Genomic DNA, 23,231 nt, shown 5'->3' on the forward strand with positions numbered 1-23,231 from the left:
CATCCCCCTCGAGAATTATTACTTTGCACCAGTGATGTGAGCCTGCGGCTCCACCCCACTGATTCATTACAGGCGCTGCTCCTTGCTCCCATTAGCTACCTGACGATGTGCTACCGCCAGCTGCCTCCCTCGGGGCGGCGGCGTTTGAAATGCTGAAGATCCAGGCACTGCAAGGGATGCCATAGAGAAAATGGAAGAGGGAACGTAGCTTTGGGTAGAAACGCCGGTAAATGTCTCCGGCTCTCAAATCCCAGGCTACACGAGACCTCATGGAGAGCTCTTCTCAGGATTAGCTGCTGTTGATTCACGGTGTGAGCCTGGGCGAGTAAGTTCATCTTCTGGGCCAGCTTGCTGCCTCACAAATCCTGACTGGACTCAAATTATATTAGTATATAGTTGCATCTGGGGAACATCTGATACAATTAAACCATCCAGTAAGTTGGCAGGATGTGGGAAATGAACTGGAGTTTGGTAAGTAAGGGGGATCTTTTACTGAATACACAGGGGAAGCAGAAATTATATCAGTGATCTGTGTCAGGAGGAGGGACTAGCGGAAAAGTGATAAAACAATGCCGGTGACGGCAGGGGAGCAGCAATTACAAACAACTGCACCATGTTTTAAGCTTCTGTTCCCCGCTGTTACAATGGCTGTGGCAATGCTGGGGGAAAGAATGATGATTTCATATGGAAAACACATCCCCAGGCCATTTCAGAACCTGGGTTCGTAAGGAGAAGTGCTACAGCAGACCTTTCACGTGCCACACGGCTAGGAGAGAGAACCAATGCCACAGGACAGTGTGGCTGCAGCCATACAACACAGCAAACGCTGCCACGATGCCCGGTGCTGACTGCTGGGGCTGCCTTGTGCCCCTCACCGAGCCACCCTGCACAGCCCACCCGTCTCCTTTCTGCCCCCAAGGGAGGACACTGCTGCCTGCCTGGGATCTCCCCGAGGAAGGGAAGGGGCTCGAGGCTGGCAGAAACCCACAGCAGAGATGCTATGAACATGGGAGGCAGCACGTACACGTACAGGGCTGGGGCAGCGCTGTATCCACTTGGCGTTGGGTCTTCCCCTTCTCTCTGCAGCACCCCCGTAATTGCTTTTCTACATCTGGTTTTCAGATGGTTTCGAGGTGCCTGAAATAACAGGAGGGTTCTGCTAGAGCCCTGCAAAGCGATAGTCTGAGATGGAGGGTGCTTATGACACGGCTTGGGCCGAGAGAAGGCACGTGGTGGTGTTTGAAGGTGCAAAGCTTGGATCAGATATTGCCAGAGGACTGTGTACAGAGACAAAGCTGATGCAGTCTTCTTTTGGAAATGGCCCGGGGAGGGGTCCTGTGTGGCAGCCCCTGCCAGAAGAGCAGGTAAGCAGAGAGCAGAGGGAGTCTGTCCTTCACCACGCTGTCTGTCCATGGGGTCCAAGGATACCTTGGCAGCTTACCTATCACCCACTGGTAACATCCAGCTCGTAGTGCACAACAGCAGCACGGAGCCTCCCCGCCCTCGAGCAATGGTGCTGTGCTGCCAACAGCTGGCAGGCGCCCTGCAAACACAGCCAGTTCCTCCGCGAGGGGGGAAGAGTAAAGGATCCGGCATCTCCTTACGTCTCCCACCACCTCCCAAGGGCAGCTAAATGCTGCTCGTTGCCAGCAGACCGCAACGTTTCGGGACAGCCCCCAAACACCTCGCAGCCTTTCAGAGTTTACTCTCACTGCACCTCTCTGCAGCAGCGAATGCCGACGCTCTTTTGTTCACAGATTGGGAACAAAACGAGGTCCCGAAAACCAGAAGCGAGCAGCCTACAGCCTAAACAGGATGTCTTTGAAACAGAGAATTGAAACCAATTCCCCCGAGACCTTGGTCAGCAGCTCTGGACCGCATGCTTCTCCTTCCCATCCGAGCATCCTGCCTTGCGTGGCAGTGCCCTCGTCTCTTGGCAGCACTGCTGAACAAATAAAAACAACTCCGATTAGTTAGGGGGTTGCTGGAAGAGCCCCTGAGGGAGGAAGGGAGGGTTAGCCCTCAGGAGCCTTTTTTGCTTATGTTTGCTTTTTTTTTTTTATTGTATTACAGGAACACTGGTGCCATGCCTCTGTCACTCATAACCAAGACGAGAAAGACAGATGACTTAGGAACAAGTTTCCAGGACAAGACCGTCATACACAGGAACAGCCTATGCTGGCAGATAACCCATCACGCTGATGAAAAATGAGACCTCTTTAGCAAATGGGTCTAGATAATGTTGTAAGGTGGTTTTGAGGGCAAGACATTGTGTTTTGTGCTTAATGATGCCTTCAAAAATGCCTCAGATGCGATTATAGGCAAAAAGCAATAAAGCAAGGCAGAGAAGAGGCTTGGAAATCTTCCACTCGAGCCACTCTGACCAGTTTGTGCGCTATGCCAAGGCAGTAGCAGTTATTACAGAAAATCATGGTTCAGAGAGCAGACCTCAGGAAATTGCCTGTACTAGCAAAAACCCAAGCCAAGACCTTTTCCAAGCCAGCTGAAACACCAGGGCTGGCCCCAGGGGCTGACCCCAGGAGCCAGGCTGCAAACTTGCTGCAAAATCGCCTCAGCACATGATGTCTGTCCTGTGAGTTTTGTGAATTATTGCTCTCCCAGATAATGCCTGGACATAGTTTAAGGATCAGTACATGTTCAGGGCCTTTTCTGTTTTGGATGTAGCCAGCTTGCTCTGGGTGTGGGCTGGAGGTGGCCAGCTTACTTTGGGGAGCAAGTAAGTAAAGGTTTTGAGTCTTACCCCAAATTTATTTAAAGTAATAGAAATCCTTTCTATCATTTTGATGACAATTCCTGTTAACAACAATCTGAATGTCACATTTCTGTGCAGAGGTGAACTTTTCCCCAGGCAGAGCTATGAAATCGGTTCTGTTCCTTTTACCAAAGGGACAATGGAGAGAGTAAACTTTCAGGTAACGTACCCAAGATGTGACCTGAGAAATTCAAGAGCAGAATAAAGAGCTGCAGAGTCCCAGATGTGTGTCTGTCCTTAAGGACATTCCTCCTTTTGCTGGCACTTCACATGACTCCAGATTTGGCCAAATGCTGCAAGGGGTAGGAGCAAGAGGCTGTGATCCCCCAGGTGTGTTAATTAGTACCAGCCTGTAGTTACGATGGATAATTCATGCATTTTTGGCACGGTTTTAGAGACTGCTTCCAGAAATGGTTTTCCAAACGCCAGTTCTTTGATCCTTTTAAACCAAGACAGAAATTTCTGCAGCAGGTCCGTGGGGAAAAGAGAACAATGGTTTTATTAAGTCTGCTGATTTAGGGACTTGACAGCATCAGATGAAAAGACAAGCAAGTCTCCCATCTTGATTTAAACTGAGCACACAGTCACCCCTCAGACAGCTTCTTCCAGAGCAAACCATTCTGTTATACGAGGTGAACAAAAAAACAACAGAGCACCTCTGAATCCATCCCTCATTAGTAGGCTGTCTCATCTACATGCAGTTCCCCGGGCCTGCTGATTAAAGATTTCCCGTGCCTCGGTGAAAGGCGCAGGCTAGTCAATGAGGTAATGCTTTTTTATTCTAATTAAGGACTTGAGTCATCCTATTATTGTAAAGTCCATGGAACAAAACATGTTTAAATCTGCCCAATTACATCATGCTCAATCCTCTTCCAAAGCAGAAATAATAAATAAATAAAAAAAACACACCACACTTTTGATTCTGTGTAGTTGTAAATTTCTCCTGTGCCCCTTCTGAAGGATCTCCTGCCTCCTACGAATCTGTCTTGGCTAACGAAGGACTTGCTTAACGTGCCTGCAGAACGGCTCGTGGCAGCTTCTGCACGCCTTCATCGCTGCTCAGTTCTGCACTGCTACAGATGACCGCACACTGCCGTTAAAACAGGATGGGAAAATCAAAAGCTGAGAGTTCACTTACAGGACTGTGGGGATTATCTGAAAGCTGGTGCCAGCTAGTGGCAACGTTATTTGGTGCCAGCTCCCCGTCGTTACTTGGCGCTAAAATTCTTTCATATACAGAAAAGTGCATGGCAGGTTTACATGCGCTGTGCTTTAACGCATCGAAAACAGTAAACCAGGTCCACTAAAAATCCCATGACATCCTTCTTAAAAGCAGCAGGATCTAATCCAGCGAGCTGGTCGAATTCCAAGCTGGGTGTTTGCATTCATACCGGCACCATTCCCCACGCACTTCTCGCTGAATTACCTGCTCTCCGCTCGGTGCCTGACGCTGCCGCGAGCTGCTGCGCTGAGCCCTCGCTGCGTTTTACCCCAGGTGGAGCTCCACTCGCCTTCCGCACGAAAACACCGCCGGATGGCACGCACAGATGTAAGGCTGCGCAGCCTATAGAGCTATTTGCAGTCCTCTGGGTTTAGGTTGATGGTATAAACACAAAATTACTATTTATAAAAGCCATTTAAATACATTCAGTGCTCTAATCAGAAAGAAAATGAAGCACATTAAAATAATTACTCCAGCTCCCTCCCAGCGGATCCTCACGTTCCAGCTGTGGATGTGCTGGAATCACTCAAGCCAGCCACGACAGAAACTCACCACTGAAGTTTAACCGAGGCAATTGCTTCAACATGTGAAGCAAAACCCGGGGAAACAATGACTGCATAATTTTATAGGGCCCAAAATCCGACGCTTGGCCAGGAAATATGAATGTAGATAAGGACAATGCTGGCATGGGGGAGGACTCTTAGAGGTTTTCCTTGGGTCAGGGAAGTGACTATTTGCAGAATAAAAGAAAAGACCGCGCAGCCAACCTCAGATCTGTGAGTTAAGCATCCTCTCCTCTCCAGTCTGAGTGCCCTAGCTCTGATCCCAAGGTACAGTTTCTTCTGCTTGCCAGAGGTGGATATACAGGAGGTTTTGTACATTCGCCTGTCAAATCCGCTCTCCTGAAGGATGTAACCCACAACTGCAAAACCAGTAGTTCCAGAAAATCTCAGTTTTCCTGAATGCACTTACATTAAGCTAGCGACTACCGCAAAAGAGCCGTGAGAAGAAGGCCGAGTCCTTCATTCATCAACCTCAGTTCCCCCGGTTGGGGAGTACAGCTACAAAAGCTTCTCGGTTCCACCCCACGGAGCCACGCAGACCTTGGTAGAGCTCTCCCAGGGAAAACATCTTCCCACACCCCAGAGCAATCACTCACGGGAGAAAACACTGAACTAATATGGATGTTTCTGTGAGATTCAATAGCTAAACATATGTTCATTTTCCACTGTTTTCTTTCGATCACCCTCAACCTCCCATCTGGGGGGAGACGGCAAGTTTGGCAGAAAAGAAACACGTGGGAAGCTGTGCTGAAGAGACGGGATTAGAGACAGAAAGAAAAGGAAAGCTCATTCCATGATCTGTATATGGGAAAAGAACACTCACAAGGCATCTATAAATATAAATGAATTTCAGGACAGGCAAACTGGAGAGACTGAATTGCTACAAGGAGAGAGCATCCCTGCCATCCTGTGTTACTCCCTCTCCACTCAATTAAGCCATCTCCAAGGAAAGGCTTTGAGTTTGCCCCTAAGAAGTGTTGAGAACAGACAATTCTGTGAAAAGGACATGAGGCTCATCCTTTATTTGGATGGGTAGGTAATTCACACTTTTTTGCTGTCTTTTCTTCTTGTTTTCCTCTCTTTGATGGGGAAGATTACTACATCAAACTACGTCCTTGGTTTTCGGAAAAAATTCAACTGCCAGAAATGTCTCAGTGGAAGGCTGACGGGGTTGTTTACTAGGATTTTGCACGTTGCCAATCCGACAGCAGCTGGATTGGACTTGAGACAAATACTTGTGTCACTTGGCAAAGTGCTGGTTGGGCATGCCTCGCAACCTAAACTTGTGACTCAACAAGTCGCAGAATATAAAGATCTGCCTGTTTAAATATCTAAAGGCTTCACAGCTGTGAGCACGGATGCACACCCTGCTAGGAAAACAAGGCTCTTTTTGTTTTTTGTTCATTGTTTTAACTATCTGAATTTCATTGAAGAAAACATAACCTGGATCTTCCCTCTTCTTTGATGTTCTGACACCCACACCCTCTCTCGTGGTCGGGACAGACAGGCAAGTGTTTCTGCTGCTGTGCATGAATCCTGCTGGGTTCAGAGAGGAAGGCATGCACCCACCTGGCCAGACCAAAAGGCAGTTGTGAATTTACGAGTTGCTGAAGAGTAGGAGGATGCTGAGGAGTGGAAGTAGCAGCTCAGGAGTATAATCCTGCCGACCAAGGAGCAGAAGGCAGAGCAGCTGAACACACATTTTCACAAGTTTGGTCTAGACCATCTGTCCGGCAGACAGCAGCTGTGCCACGGCACTTCTGCAGCCTGCAGATATTCTCGTCGTCCTTTGAGGCACAAACCCACCAGCAAGCACCCTGCCCTCACCTATTACAGCTCCGGGCACGCCATCAATAAAACCGCTTGGAAGGATGCAAAACGCAGGACTCCCCCGAAGCTGACTTCTGCCTCTGGGTGAGCCATTCTCAGCTGCCCAGCGTTTCTGGCAGAGGAAGCACGATGAAATTTTGCCACCCGTTTCTCCCCCAAAGACTAAAAGGCTGAGGCCAGCCTAGGGCACAACAGGGAAGAAAAGGAAAGGCGAGGCAACACTGGGATGAAAGCTCAGGAGTCAAACCCCAGCGTGGCTGCCATTAGGATGCAACCCAGCAATAACTGCTGGCTCGTGCACCAGCAGCCCTCCTCCAGCAGCCCGCCTGGCTCTGCAGGGCCCTGGCACAGCCAGGGCTTGCTGCCTGGCTGCTCCCTCCCCACCAAGCTGTTGCTAAAAGCCATTGCCCTCTTTGTCTGCAGCCAGAAAAGGTCCTGAGTCATTTAATAATCCCCTCACAACCAAACCCAGTGATGACAAACCTCTGGCACCAGCGGTGGTTCAGCTTGACCACAACAACAACGAGCTACAAGGCTTTTAAAAGCTTTTGGCAGCAGGACCCCAAAGGGTCAGCCCTCACCGGCCCCATCCCTTCCGACCTGGTGTCAGGAGTTAGCTCCATCTATGTTTACATACAACAGACACAAGGCTCCGATCCACCCATGTGCCTTCACTCCTCTGGGAAGGGACAAAACGGGATGAGGAGAAGCCACGAGGGGAAATCCGCTGAAACAACAGGAAAGGGAGAGAGTGGAGACAGAAGCTCTTACGGACCCACGAGGAGACAGAAGAGCTCTTGCCTGGGGAATACCCACCTCATGGCCCCAATGCAGCCTGCCAGGAAAAATCGTGGGCTGAGGGAGGATATGCTGTCACTGCAAGGTTTAGGGAGGCAAAGGAAAAAGGACGGAAGGGAGGGAACGTGGAAGAGAGGCTCCGGTGAGGGGTGCTGAGAGCTGATGGAGGCAGGGAAGCACAGGAAAAGGTGGGTTCTCCGAGCTGGAGAACAAATATTACCTCACAATTTAATTGTAGCCGAAGAAATGCATGCACAGGGCTGTTGCATGCTTTAACCCATGAAGTCCTCATGTTTTTTATCATTGCTGCTGTGTTCAGAAAAGCTGGTTCTGAGCCATTTTAATCAGCTGCCGTCTCAAGCTTATTGGGCTAAACTGAATACATGTACAAAGTCAGTTTTAAAGTGAGAGGAGAGAGATGTTAGAGCTCTTGCCTTCAACCTACACACAATAAAACTGCACAGTTCATCCACAGAGGGAGAAGACAAAAACCCAGCTCGCTTACTGTGATGTGTTTTAAATTTGTTTTGAGATACAGAGGTAGAAATGTCTAACACGGTCCTTCTTGGACCAAGTGGAAGAAAAATCCACAACTGGTTGCCTGGATTCCCCACAGAAAGCAAAACCCTAGGAAACCCTCAGGGCAAATGGAGAAATGGAGAGCAAACAGGGCAGCAGGCAGAAAGCTAACTCTTGTGGACAGAGCAGCTCAGGGCTATACTTTGTGTTTTTTTTTTTGAATTGCTTCACACCCTGGGCCTGAGCACAGGTCCCTGGTGCTCTCCCGGCACGGGACAACCTGTCTTCTCCCAGCCCATCCTAATCACAGTCCAGGAGACAGCGCAGGCCAGCAGTTATTTCCAGGGGCATTCTGAGCACAGCACACCTCACCCAGAGGGCAGGGGAACCTAACAGCACAGACGCAGCCAGACAATGCCCAGACAGCCTCAGCCAACGGGGCCCAGCACTGCTGAGTTTACTAGCACTGATGCCATCCGAGAATCTTGCTTCACAGTTCTCTCTTTGCTCCGCGCAAATCTTTTCTCATACCATTGCACATTACACCTTTTACCACTGCAGAATTTTCAGCAGTATCATCAAAAATATCCTGCCTGTGGATGAATAGCTCCTGCTATTCTCGTGGCTGTCTTCCACACCTTTTCCTTTAGAGGATTAGCCTCTTTTGGATCCAGTGCCCTTGCTTTTTTTACTCTAGAAGGTATTACAGTTGGAGAAACCCCTGCAAATTGTGACTAGCCACACAGTAATATTTTGTAATTTACCAGAAAACCCTTTAAGATTCAGCACTGCTAAAAGATACTGCACCTCTAAAAACCAACACATACGGTTGAAAATGCTACTGTAGCCTATTGAGTACTTAAAAATAGGTATCTGCAAATATTAAGACAGGTGGATTTAGAAAAGAGTGATAAGCAGCAGTATTGCTTTCACTTTAAGGACAACAACAGAGAGAAAAAGGGAAGTCAATATACCTAATATTTTCCCTATGATGTAGAGTAAAATATATATCTGATTTTCCACTCTAAAGGGATTAAAACATTTTAATAAAGGATTATAGCTTACCAGAAAAAAAAAAACAATAGATGCTAGCTTTAAAAGAGATACTTTGGCTGAGAGAGCCCTATGACTTACAGGTAACTGTACACTTACCCTGCAAAATAAAATGAAATAGAGCTTGAAATGTGTCAGTGCTACAAAAGCGAGTACAGTACATTCATTCCCCACTGCACAGCTGATGTTAAAGGACTATCTTACTCAGTATTAGGAGTGCTTTTTCTTACAGGACCTGTATATTCTGCCCAAAGCTGAAAAGGTCTCTACAAATGTCCACAAAAACTTGTAGAGTAACTGGTGACAACACATGGGAATAAAAATACGCCAAACTCTCAAGAAAGGAAGAAGAGGAAAAAGTACACCTCCTGAAGTCACGTTTCAGCTGAATTTCAGCACTGCACCCCAGAAATGTAACCTAATTTTGAGTACCTCTAATTCTAGGAAGAAAAATGCCTGGAAAAAATAAGGGGGGAGGGGGAGAGTTAAAAGCTGCAAACTTAATCAGAAGCATTATGGTTTTTGAAATGTTCCTGATTTGGACAAGAAAACGATGCTTTCTGTTGTTAGGGATCCCAGACATGGCCTAAGATCACTCTGCAAACACAGAGAGTAAGCTTTTGAGCATGAAAATCATACGGCAAAGAAACCCCGAGTAGGTTTGCAGGCCACCCTTTACAGCCACAAAAGCTGAAGAACATGGAATTGGCAAGTGAGTCGCCCACCAGACATGAAAGAGCAACTCGGCCCCAGCCCTGAATACGAGGAAGAGACCAGCACAACTGGGACATCTCCTCCAGGGAAAAGGAGCCTGCCATTACCAGCTTCCACCTGGATGATCACCGGTAATCCAAAAACAGAAAAAAAAGGCCCTAGTTTAGCATTTTACTCCCAAGGCCAGTACATTTAACTGGCTATCTGGTGGTTGAGCAGCACAGCAGCAGTGCTGGGCCCAATCCAAGTCGCAGCCTTCTGGCCCAGGAGGAGAAGTTGTTACCAAATGAAGCATGCTGACAACATATGGAGGCCTCTGCTACTGGAGCAGTTTCATCCTCATCCAGAAAGAAAAAAAAACAACAGTAAGATTATGCCAGACACATGATTCAGTTTAGGTCAGAGCTCTGCTACTCAAAAGAACCTTGGCTACTGCTATTGCTCGCAATGGACGCCAGTCCATTGTTTCAGTGCTGACTTCACATTTTTTCATTTTTATTTTTATTTTTTAACAGGGGTAAGGACTGTGGATTTTTTTTAACCTGAATTATGCATGTGTTAGGGAACTGTGTAGTACTAAACATTTATCCAGTCTGTATCACCTACTTTTTTTTACTCATCCCCATTGCAAACTAACCTTAAGCATGCCTGAAGCCGTGAGTCCTGCAAGTTCCTTCTTTAAGGCATGTATGCACCTATAATTTTGAGGGCATGGAAGATACCCTACATTGGTCAATCCAGAAATGGCCATTCACTGACAATTAAGCTCCCGTCTTTGTCCTCTTACCTTGACACCTACTATTACTAGATGGCATAAAGCTGGGATACAGTGCTTACGTTCAATCTGCTACCACTGATCTGAATTAAAAATATCTTTGGTGGAAGCTGGGTGAGTTAGAGGAGAATAGAAACAATATAAAATCAGATTCAGGATTCTTATTTCCATGTTTATATTTCTGCTGTGACACTGTACATGTGAGATTTAAAAGCATAATAATAAATACATTCCAAGAGGCTTTTTATAGATAGCTAACCACTGACTTAGAGTGAAAAACATCTGACTGCATGACATGTCATACTGCAGCACTGTACCTCTTAATACCATATTTCTTCTTCTATAAACAAAATTATTCTGATTCACTAAGAATTCTGCTCTCAAAAGGAATGGAAGCAATAAACTAAATGAGGATTAAATACCAGATCTTTTCATCCTCCAATGCATTAAAAGAGCAAAATAATCAGACTTTCAAATGCTATGTCAAACTGTGAGAGGCAGGAAAAAAAATATCTTGCTTGTTTTGGCACAGCAAATTCTTTACAGCTTATACTTGTTGTAAGTCTGAAAATACAACATTGCATTTGCTAACCCAATAGATCATTTTCCTATCCAAAAAAGGACAGCTTCTTTTATAAACTCTACCAACTAAGGACCATTTTGCGGGAAGTACTGCTTTATCAAGCTTTTCATTGTAAATAGTTGCTTAACTTTTTAAAACTCCTCTTCAACAAAGGAATGATTTTGATGCTGAGTAATTAAGCACACACTTTGTCAGAAGAATAATATTTAAAGTTTCCTGGTGATATGTAAAGGATGAAATATCTCAAGTAAAAAGGACACTGTCTGGATGCCAACAATTAAATGTGGTTTTATTACCAGAAGCAAAGTCCAAATGGTGCTTCCAGAATTAATCATTTGTGGTTGACCTGACTTCAGTGTGAGAGACCCAGGCTTAGAACCTGGACTGTTCTAAGTGAATTAGAACGTGAAGGCCAATCCACAAACGATTCAAGGTAATGGGGAAACACCAAGAGAGAGTTCTGGCTTGTTACTATCAGTGCTTTTGGGGCCTTCTCTACTTGGGCATCTAAAGCTTGAGAAACACTAAAAAAAGTAGTCACTACTCATGATCTCAGCCACTGAGAAAACAAATATGCTTCTCATGCTTTTGGGAATTAAGTGAGAAATTCCATCTTGAAGTGGCAATGGCTTTCTGAAAATTATTGGGCAGGTAAGCAAACCCAGATACGAACTTCAGCAAGCTTTGATTCAATTGTTCTGTTTCTCAGGCTGTTGTTACTTATGCCTTAGAGGCATTTAGCACATGACATCTTGAGAAAAGGGCAGGAAGAAAGAAAGCCTATATGTGAACATCCTGATTGATGCATTGGCTCTTTTGGTCTTCACGCTGCTGTAACTTCACATCGCTCTGGATACCAGCCAGCTCAGGAGCAGTTCCAGACACTGTTAGCACCAGTGCACTCCAGAGAGGCACATCCAATGGAGCCCAGGGGCTTTGCGTTTTGTGGTGGCACCCTGCAGTGTCCACTGAAGTGCTTACTGCAGCTGAGACTGTAATCAAGGCATTCTCAATGTCTCTCTCTCACCCAGATTCCCTGAGGCATGCGCTAAAGAGGCACTACAAAGTCTCTTCCCTCTACAGAGGCACTTCTTCATGAACTGGATAGGAACATAATATGAGAGGCCTCTTTTCCTCTGTGAAATTCAATTGAATGCGGTTGATTTTACAAAAAGGTTGGGATGAGAGGACAGTGACATGGAACAGCCATATTTGCTTAGAAAATTGGGCTAAAAATTAAATAACAAAGGTACTGAGTCCATACCTGATTATACCAAGAGGGTCTAAATCTTCTTCCTCTTCTTCCTCCTGTTCCTCTTCTTTCTTCTCACATTTTTTGGCACTCTCCACTGATGCAAGCTCTGAAATTAAGTCAGGTGTCTGTTCCTCTTTGAAAAAATCCAATGCCTCATTTTCTTCATCTTCTTTCTCTTTGTCATCAGGAATGTTTTTACCCTTGAAGTCAATGACACTAGTAGATTTTGTCCCTGCAAAATACAATTACGGATGCAAAACTGATTACACAGGACAACAGTCATGTTCTATTTCATGCCTGGCACCTGTTCCTCGTGATTTTGTCTGGGGAATGATGTATATGATCAGCTTTTGTGAAACTTCTAATATTCCCAATTCTCCCTTCTATCCACTGATGTGTCATTATATTTCTGGTCTGTTTACTGATTTAAAAAAGTCAAGTAGAGAAAGACAGGGAAAATGAACTTTATCTAAAACACATGCTTATTTATGTTCCTTCTATAGTCAATGAAAACAATAGAATTTTCTGCTGGTGACTCATCGCATCCAAAGACAGTTGTCTGAGAATAAGTATCCCTCTGGAGTCCCTGTTTTTCTCCATTGGCTACAGAGGGGCCTAAATACTCTGCTCAGATGTAGATAGCTAACCTTCATATAACTAGAAGAGATAAAGTCCACTTTTTGTTACTGATTTAATTCATTTGGGCTAAAAGTACCGCACTGGACAGTGTGAAAAATAATTTTCATGGCAGCAATTTTGATTTACACTCAAAAATGAAGCCTGAAGCTCTAACCTCCTTCAGTACGCAAGATGCAAACTGAAAGATGCAATTTGACCAAGTCTTCTCACCGTACTTGGTATATGCAAAGCCCAGAAGAATGAGGAGAGCGTAACTATTCCATGCTGTGGAGTCTCTGGATGTTCAGGAAACCAATCTAAAGTAATGAGACTAGTTAAAAATAGGCTAGCTGAAAAAAAACCTATTGATAGATAAAATTCATGGCTTCATGCTTTTGACTGTTAAACTAACATGGCATGTGAGACAAATCTCACCCAGCTTTTCATGCCTGCATGTGCTTAATCAGCTAGGGCAGAATTGGGTAACTAAATGTGTGTGCCTACACTGAACAAGTGGTCTTTTCCTCCCTTTATAGGCAAGTGAGCACAGGTCACGGTAGGCAGTGGAGGTTAGGATGCTGCATGTAGACATCTATGTTTTACCATGTTAATTCTACCTAAATACCTATGAATATATTGACTATATCTCCAATGTCTGTCAGGAAGGTACACTCGCTTGAGGATCTGCAGTGTATGTACTGAATTCCACCTGGGTTGGTAGGGTGAGACATATTATTCTAAGGCAGACTTTGATGAGCAGGTCACGTTACTTGCACACAATCTGTCCACAGAATCTAGAGACAGTCCAGACTAATTCTGATGTAGACATTTGTACCATATACAGCAAAGCCTCATGCAACATGAAATCTAAATTCTCTGTGCAAGGGATCTGCTTTCAAGAAAATACTGATGAGGATAGAGGAGAACTCTCAAACCTTATTTGGCACAATCTTTTTCCTAAAATGATGTCATTTTGCCCCCCTTTACTGTAGGAAGCTGCTTTCAGTTGTGAACTTCATGCTTGATAGAGATTTAGTCACAGGGATGTGCTCTTGCCAGTCTCACAGAACTTCTAACCTGGCCACGCTTCACATATTTGCAAAAGTGGCAGTTCACACATGATGACTTGTTAGCACCTTGCAACTTCATTTCCTTAAAACTAACACTACACTGAGAATCCTGCACAGCACCAGTACTCCCTGCTCAGCAACTCTCAGCTGAATTAAGAGCAGAGAGTCCATCTGTTCCATTTATTCACCAACTCCCTTCTCTGCCCAAGGAACATAAGAAAGGGTCTGTATGAATTATTGGAATGGGCATCAAGAATTGGACATGAGGCTAAGTAAAATTATATATAAAAAAAAGGCCAGAGAATAGGTTTAACTAAAAAAGTATCAGACTTTTACTCAAATATTTTTCAGGGTCAATAGTACCCACTTCAGCAAGTCCTAGTAGTTTTATCAGGAATGAAAAACAGGCAAAACATGGAGCAGTTGTTCACTAAAGGAGCCCTGCACTGCCATTTGAGGGTCCATCATTCCACTGACAATAAATGATTATTTAGCCTTCTCAACTCACACATTCTGAATTACAGCTTTGGTATATGCCTAAGGGAAATGAGAGAGGGTGCAATGGCTATCTTCAAAGTAAGCATTGTGGCATCAGTGCTTCTGAGCAAGGTGTGTGTCCACTGGAAAGAAGGGAAAATAACAGCAAACATGACTATGCACCACTATAGGTTCACAAGAGAATATTTCAGCAACAGCCTTTACTCTGGCATTCTCTAGTTCTTGACTACCTAAGTCAATTCCTTAATACTGCTTGTATTAAGCACGTTCATGAGAGAGGGGACACTCACATCTTTTAGTTACCTAAAAATTCCAGTAACTCGGGACACACTGCTAGATCCTCGTCTTTTGAGATGAATTTCATGATATCATTGAACATTGCTCTTCGTTCCCAGATGTCAGATTCCCCCACGAAGAGAACTTTTCTAGGCAAGGGTGGAAGAGAAACCTGTGGATACCGTGCTGCCAGTCTGTGGTAGAGCTCTTCTATCTCGCTGTACTTCTTGGAGACCTGCAATAAAACATGTTGTCTGGGTAAGTTTCTTTACAGGCAAGAGGGAAACATGTGCAGCAGGCAACAGGTTAAGCACTGTGAAACATTAAACCTGGAAACTGAAGTAGAAAACATGTATTACCAAGGAGATTTACATAAAGCCAGGTAAGAGCCTGTTATCTCCACAGTGAATCCCCAAACACTGTTGCTGGTCGTCTAATTCTGTTATTAAAATCCGCTCCCTAATGAAATAGAAGCTCATTGCCAGGTACCCAGCATCCATTTGCCTGACTCATCAGCTAATTAAATACCGGGAAGATCACTGCTCCAGATACTTTTCTCTGACAGCAAAAATTCTTGTCCACTAAAAATCAGCTATTTGGTGACCAGCTCCAAAAGTCAGGAGGCAAAGCCAGGTACGTGCCTGATGGAGAAAGCAGCGTGAATCTTTTCACCCCTATGCCAGAAGGCAGATTTCTCAGCCCTGGTGGGCTTTGGTGTGCTTCTGGCTGTTGAGTCCTAAACAACTGGCACATTTGCTGCCCCGCACAGCACCTAATACAGAAACCCAAGGGCATAGACCTCAGCTGATCCCTGACTCTTCAGTTTATCCATGAGAAAATGAAAACGACTTGGTCGTGGCCTACAGATTCTTATACCAAAAGAAATTGCCAGCAGCGGAGTCATTCCTACTAGAAAGACAGGAGAAATAAGGCCCATGATACAAGGAAAGCAATAACCATGGGAATGCTGGTTAGAAATAGGGTGGTTTCTATGCCACAGTCGGTTTTGAATTCAGGACTGCAAACCAATATGCAAAAAAAAAAAAAAAATCTAATCATGCAAACAAAACACTCTCTAACTGACATTAGAGGCATAATGGAGAGTGACTGTCATGCTATGTGACTGTGGTATTATACAGACAATATATTCATCTCGACGCTCCACAGCCCTCAAACCTATTAGTGTGTCTCAATGAACACAGAGCTATACAAAAAACAAAACAAAACAACAGCCCCAAAACTAGTGCTAGCAGAGAGTGTATGGGACAGATCCTGTGCTAGGGTGCAACACTTACCTTCCTATAACATGTTCTGGTGTACTCTAGTGGAGTGAATCTCAATTAATACTGTGCTTGAAAAGATGGAGAGACTCGAGCACCACATCTTGGGTTGGAAGAAAGCAGAACACTTCCACCAACACGGTGATAACAGAAAGTCAGCCCAACAAAAAGCACTGAAGTAACAGAGACAAGTTTAGATTAACCCAGAATCTATCCACTACACCTCGACTAGCAAACTAAAAAGTATCAGGGCATATTCCCAGTAAGTGGAACTTGATAGTGGAACTTGTCTCCTGGAACCTGATAGCGCCTGGCACAGCTTTGACTCTGAGCAGGCAGCACTCCCTCAGCTAAATTTTTCCGTCCAAGGCTTAGCCTGGTGCACAGAGCACTCAGCAGCCAGTTTGGGTACTGCTAGCCATTGTAAGAAAGTCCTATACCGTGGCTGCAGCCAGACTGTGCTAGCTGCCCTCCAGGCCAGAGAGCAGGCTCCGACATTAACAGGCACACCCAGACTAGTTTACTTAACCAGACATCGCCATAAAGAACAGTAACCAGCCTAGCTTTCATGCTTCCCTGCCTTTCGGAGTAATTATCAACCACGCTAGGTGATTTGAAAAATGTTTGCACTTCGGTTGGACAAGGATCACTCCGGGTTCAGTGTCCATTAATAAAAGGCAAGCAGCCCTATCAGAAAGATCTGAAGCACAAAAACAAACCTGACTTGACAGGGGAATGAGAAACAAGGATTTTAGACTTGCCTGCTGTATTCAGCATAGGCAAATGCAAGCAACATTGTCCTCTGCAAGCAGGATCTGCCATGCAATTCAGCAGCCAAGAACTAAAGTGAAGGCAATAAAGAGGTGTTCCCAGGATAACATGATCCTCCGTTTGAAAGATACCCCAAAAACAGAGGGGACAGCAAATCTGGAATTTCTGAATTGCTGTACATTTTCAGTCTGCTAGGTCCCAGTAGCACTCAGAACAGGGTATGATACCAGGCTGCCTTCCAAACACACAGTGTAAGGGCAGTGAGGAAATCACCGGTACTTCTGAAAAATAAACAATATTATGCTCTGCCCAGAAAAAAAAATCAAGTCTGATTTGTGAAAAATGTTTATCATCTAATTAATTGCAATAATAAATAACACATTAATGTCTGAAAGCATGAGAAGACAGCAGCCAATCAAGACGACCACGCCAAAACAGCTTTACAATACTCCAAAAGGTACAGTGAACTGAGACATAAAAACTTATTTCTCTCCCCTCTCAATTTTCATTCCTCCTCTATCAAAATCCGTAAGTTATTCATAAATCTCAATTTATGTCTAATTACGCCACTAAACCTAAAGTAAACGCACGCCCTCCCTCGCATCCCATTGCTAACCGAGCCGTTGTAAATCTGCGTGGGCTCCGAAGCACCAACCACAGCACGCGACGCAGCGTGCACAGCGTAATAACATTATATCCAAAGCACACTGACGTACTGCCCAAAAGCCTGCAACACACCCTGCAAACCAATATCCAACAGTGTGGGGATGCCCTCTGCTGGGATAACCGACCATCCATACAAGCTGTGAAACCTCCAGCCCCCGCCAGCTCTCTGCCTCCTGTACCTGCTGGCTCTTCATCTTCGTTCAACGCTGTTGTCATCTCTGCTGCATTTCCAGCACCAAAACCAAGGCAGTAAGACTGGCGGACGGTACCAACCTCAGTCCTGGTGCATGTGGCTCTCCCTGTCTCAAAGCAGCAGCACCGCAGGGGTCTTGCACAGCACTGGCGAGGTCTCACAGGGTTCTCGAGTCGAGAACCCACGGCATTTGCACAACTTCCTGGTCAAGAAGGTGGCCCTACCACGACCATTTCTGACCCTTGCAGTTTGATGTCCTCTGACAGTCTTCCAAGAGAAAGGCACATCAGCACATGGCAAAATTAGATCTTGCTTTTCCTGGTTACCTTTCACAACCCTTTGAAATGAGGCGATGGTTTCTGTGGTCCAAAACGTCAGGTTAAAAAACAAAATGTTGCTCTAAAACCTGTGTCATCAATCCTAATCAGGAAACCAAATCCCATTTGATTAACACTAAAATATTTGTCTTATGTTACCTGTAGTTCCTCTAGGTCTTGATCCTGCAATTATCCTCTCCCCTCCAAGCCCCTCTCTGAACTCACACAAATGCTGCTGAGCCAAAGCCCCACCTGCTGAAGTCAGCCCGAGTGCACCGACTTCAAGGGGGTTCTGTCAAGTCACAATATCAAAGGCTCGATCTACTTAACTTCAAAAGAGTTAATCATGCAAATACAGCAAAGGATGTGCATATTTGCCGGGTCAGGACCCTATTTGCCTGTAACAATTAACATTCAACACAGAACTGAAAGAGAGACAGGGATGGGCTGAGTGGTTTTTTGCACCGGCAACAGATAAGTAAGATGAATACGATCAAACATAGCTAGAAGGTTAAGAAAACCACCGGGAAGTTCAAAGTGAAAGCCTGAAGTTTGCTGCTAATCCCTCAAATCTCATGTGTGTGTCTTGCCCCCTTCTTCACAAGAACCTCGTGTGTGAAAGGACGCGCACCAAAGTGCCTGTAGGACACGAGCCTGGGACTCTTAGATGTGCAGGGGAGAATCCCATCCCACTCAGTGTTAATGGGGTTTAATGCCTCCTTTCCCTAGGCTCCTTTTAATGCCCCATTTCTGACCTCAAACCTGGCTTCATATGCTTTTTATATACAGAGTGGATTTCAAGGAAATGGAGGCCTCAGAGCTAACTTTGGCCAGCCAGCGTACGCGAGTGAAGAGCGCGCCTGATTTTACAGTATCTCATGAAATACATACATCTAACGTGACTTTCTTTTTAAAAAGCCCATGTCTTACCACTGTCACAAGATGGAGGTACGGCAGCATTACGCTTTCAAACAACCAGCAGCTTCGGGTACAGGAGCGGAAAGCATCCCTTCTCTCAGAAAACACAAACCGAGCTTTCACAGCACACTTCCAAGTTAAGCCGTACCAGAATCAGTGTTGCTTGGTGACCTCGCGGGTATGCATTACAGCAGACTTTAATTACACGACCACATGCTGTTCTCCCCACCTGTTTTACCGAGCAGAAGAGCAAGCACTCTAATATTTCTTTTTTAATGAACATGAATTCTTAACGGCCCCTGAACCTATTGCCACACTGAGCAGTTTCTCTTTTCCCCTCACATCCCCGAGGCTGCAACGGGAAGGAATACATCTTCACAACGTACCTGTACGGTCAGGAAATGACAGCCCCAGCTCGCAGATTTTGAGGCCCACAGAAAGAAGGCCAACATATGCAAAGAGGCAATACTGAAAGCATAGACAAATACACACCCACATATTTTACTCCCTCATTTTATGAGACAAAGGCAGTCCTGTAGTAAATTCCTCCGAAAAAACATGTTGTGCCTGTCAAACACCAGTAGTTATTTGTTCAGCTCTGAAAAAGAACGAACCTGACTAACAAATGTAACTTGTAAAAGAGAAGTAATTAAACTAGGCACAAACAGAATGAGAAGGCACTATAGGTTGGGTGGGTTTTTAATTAGGCTGGGAAGAGGGAAGTTAATTGTGAAAAAAAAAAAGGTAAGGTGTGGCTAGAAGAAAAGCAGTCAAGATAAACAAAGCCTTTTATTCTTCTCACAGAAAATGGTAGATCTACAGGCAATAATTGTTACCTTTGCAGCAGTACCTTATGCAGTACAAAAGATAAAACCAACTTCATTGTTTCAATGGGACAAGAGGATTCTGACCTTTGAAAGAAATGCAGCTGAGTTTTCCTTTAATTACCAAATATAACCTCAAGGTTAAGCAGTCCTACAACCCATCTGCTGTATATTACAAATGGCATTTTTTTTTTAATTAAAAAATCCTTCCAGTTCCTAAGAACTTAGATCTGAAGGTCATGCCTGATGTGAATTTCTTCTTCTGTTAACGCTTCACAGACATTTCAATTTGAAATGCCACAGTCCCATTATGGCTGGGGAACAAAGGACTCGGGATTGCTCGAACACACCGTAAAAGCTAGTAACTCCACAAGCCAGATCTGAAGTCTTTTTGCTGCTTGTCTCATTTTGGCCATAGGTACATATTGCATCTTGATCCAATGTGATCTAAATTGCAGCCCTGAGGTCAGAGTTAGCTGAGGGGATGCTTCTGTCCTGCTTGCCATCTTTTTCCAGGGGACACAGAGAAGTTTTTTGAGCAAGAAATACTGCACAATCACATCGCTGCCTGCAGCTGCTCAGAGCCTAATGCGCAGAAAGCCAGTTTCACTGCTGCCACCTAGAGCACGAGAGGGTAGAGGATGGTAACTTCAACTGGAAGCAGGCACAGAAGCAGATAGATCACAGATAAGGAAAATCAATTTTCAAGGGTAAGAAAGAGAGGAAGGAGGAGGAAGAAAAAGAAAGACAAAGGGTCTTAAAACACAGATCTGGCTCCTGGGGTAGCCAAAATTGGATTATCATACCTGGAGCCAATGAAAATCCCACCACACCTATCAGCCTTCTGTAACTTGTCATCTCAGCGTTGCAACACTGGCTTCTTCCTCCAACCTCTCAAATTTTATAGGTTCAACAATACCAAAAAAAGTTCCTTCTCCCACTCTGCTCACACAGTTAGGAAGGCAGAACAGATATACGGTTCTTTCTTTTTCCTCCTTCGGATGTCTCATCTCACCCTCCCTTGCTACGCAAATGTAGTGTTAGACCTGCTGCCCAACGTAACCGCCTAAGTCAACTGGTTCTCTTGCACTTTGCCTGAAAATCCTCTGCGAAGGGCTCTTGGTTCTTGTTTGTGCTGGTACAACATGCAGCAGAATGGGACATCCTGCAGACACAAAGCACAACGGGTGCAATTCACCTCACCCGGCAGCCACAGGGTTGGGATTTACCTCCAGGTTAACACAACTGCTTATGTGCCTGTGAGGTGTCTCGGCTCTCACGACAGTGACACATAGTCAATACCTTTTGGAAAGACATGTCTGAAACTCATGCTCACCCAAAATATCTCAGGTAGGGGATTCAGCTGCCTAAGCACAACCAGCCAGTGGTAGATGGTGTACAGTCCCTTACCTCGTTCTGTTCCAGGACAGTGCCACTGCCTTTATGTTCTGTGTCAAGTTGCATGGCCCTGTACAGACCTCTTAGATAATTCTAGGCTTCTCAAATGGTACCAACCATGCTTAATAAGCAAATTAAGTTTCTCCATGCCATAGATGCTCAGCTACATTGTTCTCGACGGTACTGTACTGACTGTGATGGGATCTTAGAAATCTGTGGTGACTGAGAAATCTTAGAAATGCTGACATCTAACCACAGAGAACAGACTGTTCTGCCTAAACACAGGCATTTCATGCCATCATGCTTTGGGATATCCAAGGTGGTGCATGGGGGGCACCCAAATATCACACAGGACTTATGGGTGGGAGACCCACAGCCTTCTGAAGGCTTTGTGAGAAAAAAAAACAGAGCATCTCAGATGGTCTTGACAGTAAACTGTGTGCAACTCAACTAAGCCTTAAGCCTTTTTAGCCTGGAGTTGAAGCCCCACACCCCAGATATAGAACATATAGATTGCCTTCCCTTAACAGTCAAGAATAGAGGTATTTCCAGAGGATGACCCACCTCATCCCCTTCTCCCCACTGACCATAAAAGCAGTGACAGACTCGGATTAAAATATCTGATATACAGAGAGGTAAGCTAGGGCAGGTGAATCCCTCTGTTCCTTCCAGTAACACGTACAGAAAAGACTCGCTGGAATGAATCGATGCAAAGCATCCATCCTCCAATCTCCCATCTCAGGGCTTTAAATTGCTCTCATGCACCAAACTATGTAATATATCAGACTTAGTCAGCTGAAAAAAAAGTATCTGATGAGATAAATGTTATTCCCATCAGGCTACACCGTGGTTTTCTTCTTCATAAAGAACGAAATGTCACGAAGTCTGACCAGAGAAGAAATCAGAAAGGTTTATTTCACTTGAGAAGAGCAGCTAAGTGCAGAAAATCCCCCTACTCAGAGAGAACAGACGTGGAAACGAACAATCTCAGCAAGCAGGGGCACCACAGTAGGAAGGCTGTTTCTTGTCTGTATAGAAGAGCTGATTTCAACTACTTTTTGTAAGTGAAGCAAAGTGTTAGATGGTAATTGGCCAGTTTAACACCTGAGGTTTAGTCAGGTTCTTTCTTCCACAGAGCTGCATGGAAATATTGCATAATACAAGCAGGCACCGCTGCAGAAAAATGGAAGATCCACATCACCTTCTCTTCTGCCTGTGCCTGGCCCTTCCCCTGTCCTACAACAAGCACTAACGTGTGCTGCGCAACTCACAGGCTCAAGAAACAGGTGTAAGTTAATACTAAACAACAACCCCCCAAATGCAGTTTTTAGCCAGGACCAGTTCCTCAGCTGGCATTACAGAACGGCCACATGACAACTGCCACTGGCACGAAGTAGGAAGCACTGCAAGAAAGGGAACAGGCATTTCCCCCTGGGACAGAAGGGGAGAACAGAGCAGCCTCTTATGCCAGCACTGCCTCCACCATAAGGCTATTGCCTAAGGACTGCAACAAATGTCAGAGATCTGCTCCTCACCGTGCACTGTTTCACAAAATTGATGTGTTTCTTTGTCTGCAAATCAGACTGTGTGCAAATCCATTTATCAGCTGTCTCCTAGTGAGCGTGAGTTACACTAGGGCTTATGGTCTACCAGGTAACCACACGCTCACATCACTCCAGCATTACAGGTATCGCCAAAACATCTGAGAAGTGCAGATGCTCATAGCACACAACGGGGTGCACGACCTCAGAGTCCCTTTATAGTGAATGGGCAGAGAAACACACTGTTTGGGTGTGATTCAGCAGACAGCTAAAGCAGATCCAAATAAATGTACCCTAAATAAACCTTTTTCCATCTACTCAGCAGACAGCCCAGGGTGAGACACCTCAAATGAACGCACACGTGCCATAGATGAGATTCATTTCACCTGTTTTAAGTAATGTACTGTGTTTTCAAACCTTTGCAGGTATCAGGAAAAAGACAATCTGATTCACTTATGTTTTATATGGACACTTCCTTGTAAAACTCTCTTATTAAAGAGTTTAAAAACCAAGTCAAGCCTAATAGATTAATCTACTCCAAGGCTAATTCCTCCTATTGCTCCACATGACTCTGTTTCATTCATTGTAGATTTATTTCATGTTTCTGCACCAAGTCCCACTACTCATACATGTATCAGAGAAACTAATTTTGTAGCAGAACTTATAAAAAGCTCAGTTGGCTTCTATTTGTTGACCCATAACACAAAATGCCTTATAGGCAACAACAAACAGACAATGTTGCTTTGAGCTCCTGCAATAAAAAGTTCAATTAATAA

General features: G+C 44.9%; 1 protein-coding gene and 1 long non-coding RNA gene across 5 annotated transcripts in view; both read right to left on the reverse strand.

Annotated features, from left to right (window-relative positions):
* The window catches only part of HS1BP3 (HCLS1 binding protein 3), a 51,237-nt gene that overhangs the window by 22,993 nt on the left and 5,013 nt on the right, over nucleotides 1-23,231 (reverse strand). For all 4 annotated transcript variants that reach the window (XR_013949662.1, XM_080588215.1, XM_080588214.1 and 1 more), the window contains exons 3-4: nucleotides 14,575-14,782; nucleotides 12,095-12,317 (exon numbers count right to left, since the gene is read on the reverse strand). Coding sequence is in view for 3 of the 4 variants with exons in the window: in XM_080588215.1 (XP_080444341.1) it covers nucleotides 12,095-12,317; nucleotides 14,575-14,782 (431 nt within the window). In the remaining variant the exon portion in view is untranslated. The remainder of the gene's footprint in view (nucleotides 1-12,094; nucleotides 12,318-14,574; nucleotides 14,783-23,231) is intronic.
* LOC308193472 lies at nucleotides 320-12,084 on the reverse strand. The gene is made up of 3 exons (XR_013949663.1): nucleotides 4,200-12,084; nucleotides 2,943-3,066; nucleotides 320-1,945 (listed from the first exon to the last, which is right to left on the reverse strand). It is a non-coding gene; the product is annotated as an uncharacterized lncRNA (long non-coding RNA).

Source organism: Anser brachyrhynchus (genome assembly GCF_964034855.1).
Source record: "Anser brachyrhynchus genome assembly, chromosome: 3".
Taxonomy (NCBI): Eukaryota; Metazoa; Chordata; class Aves; order Anseriformes; family Anatidae; genus Anser; species Anser brachyrhynchus.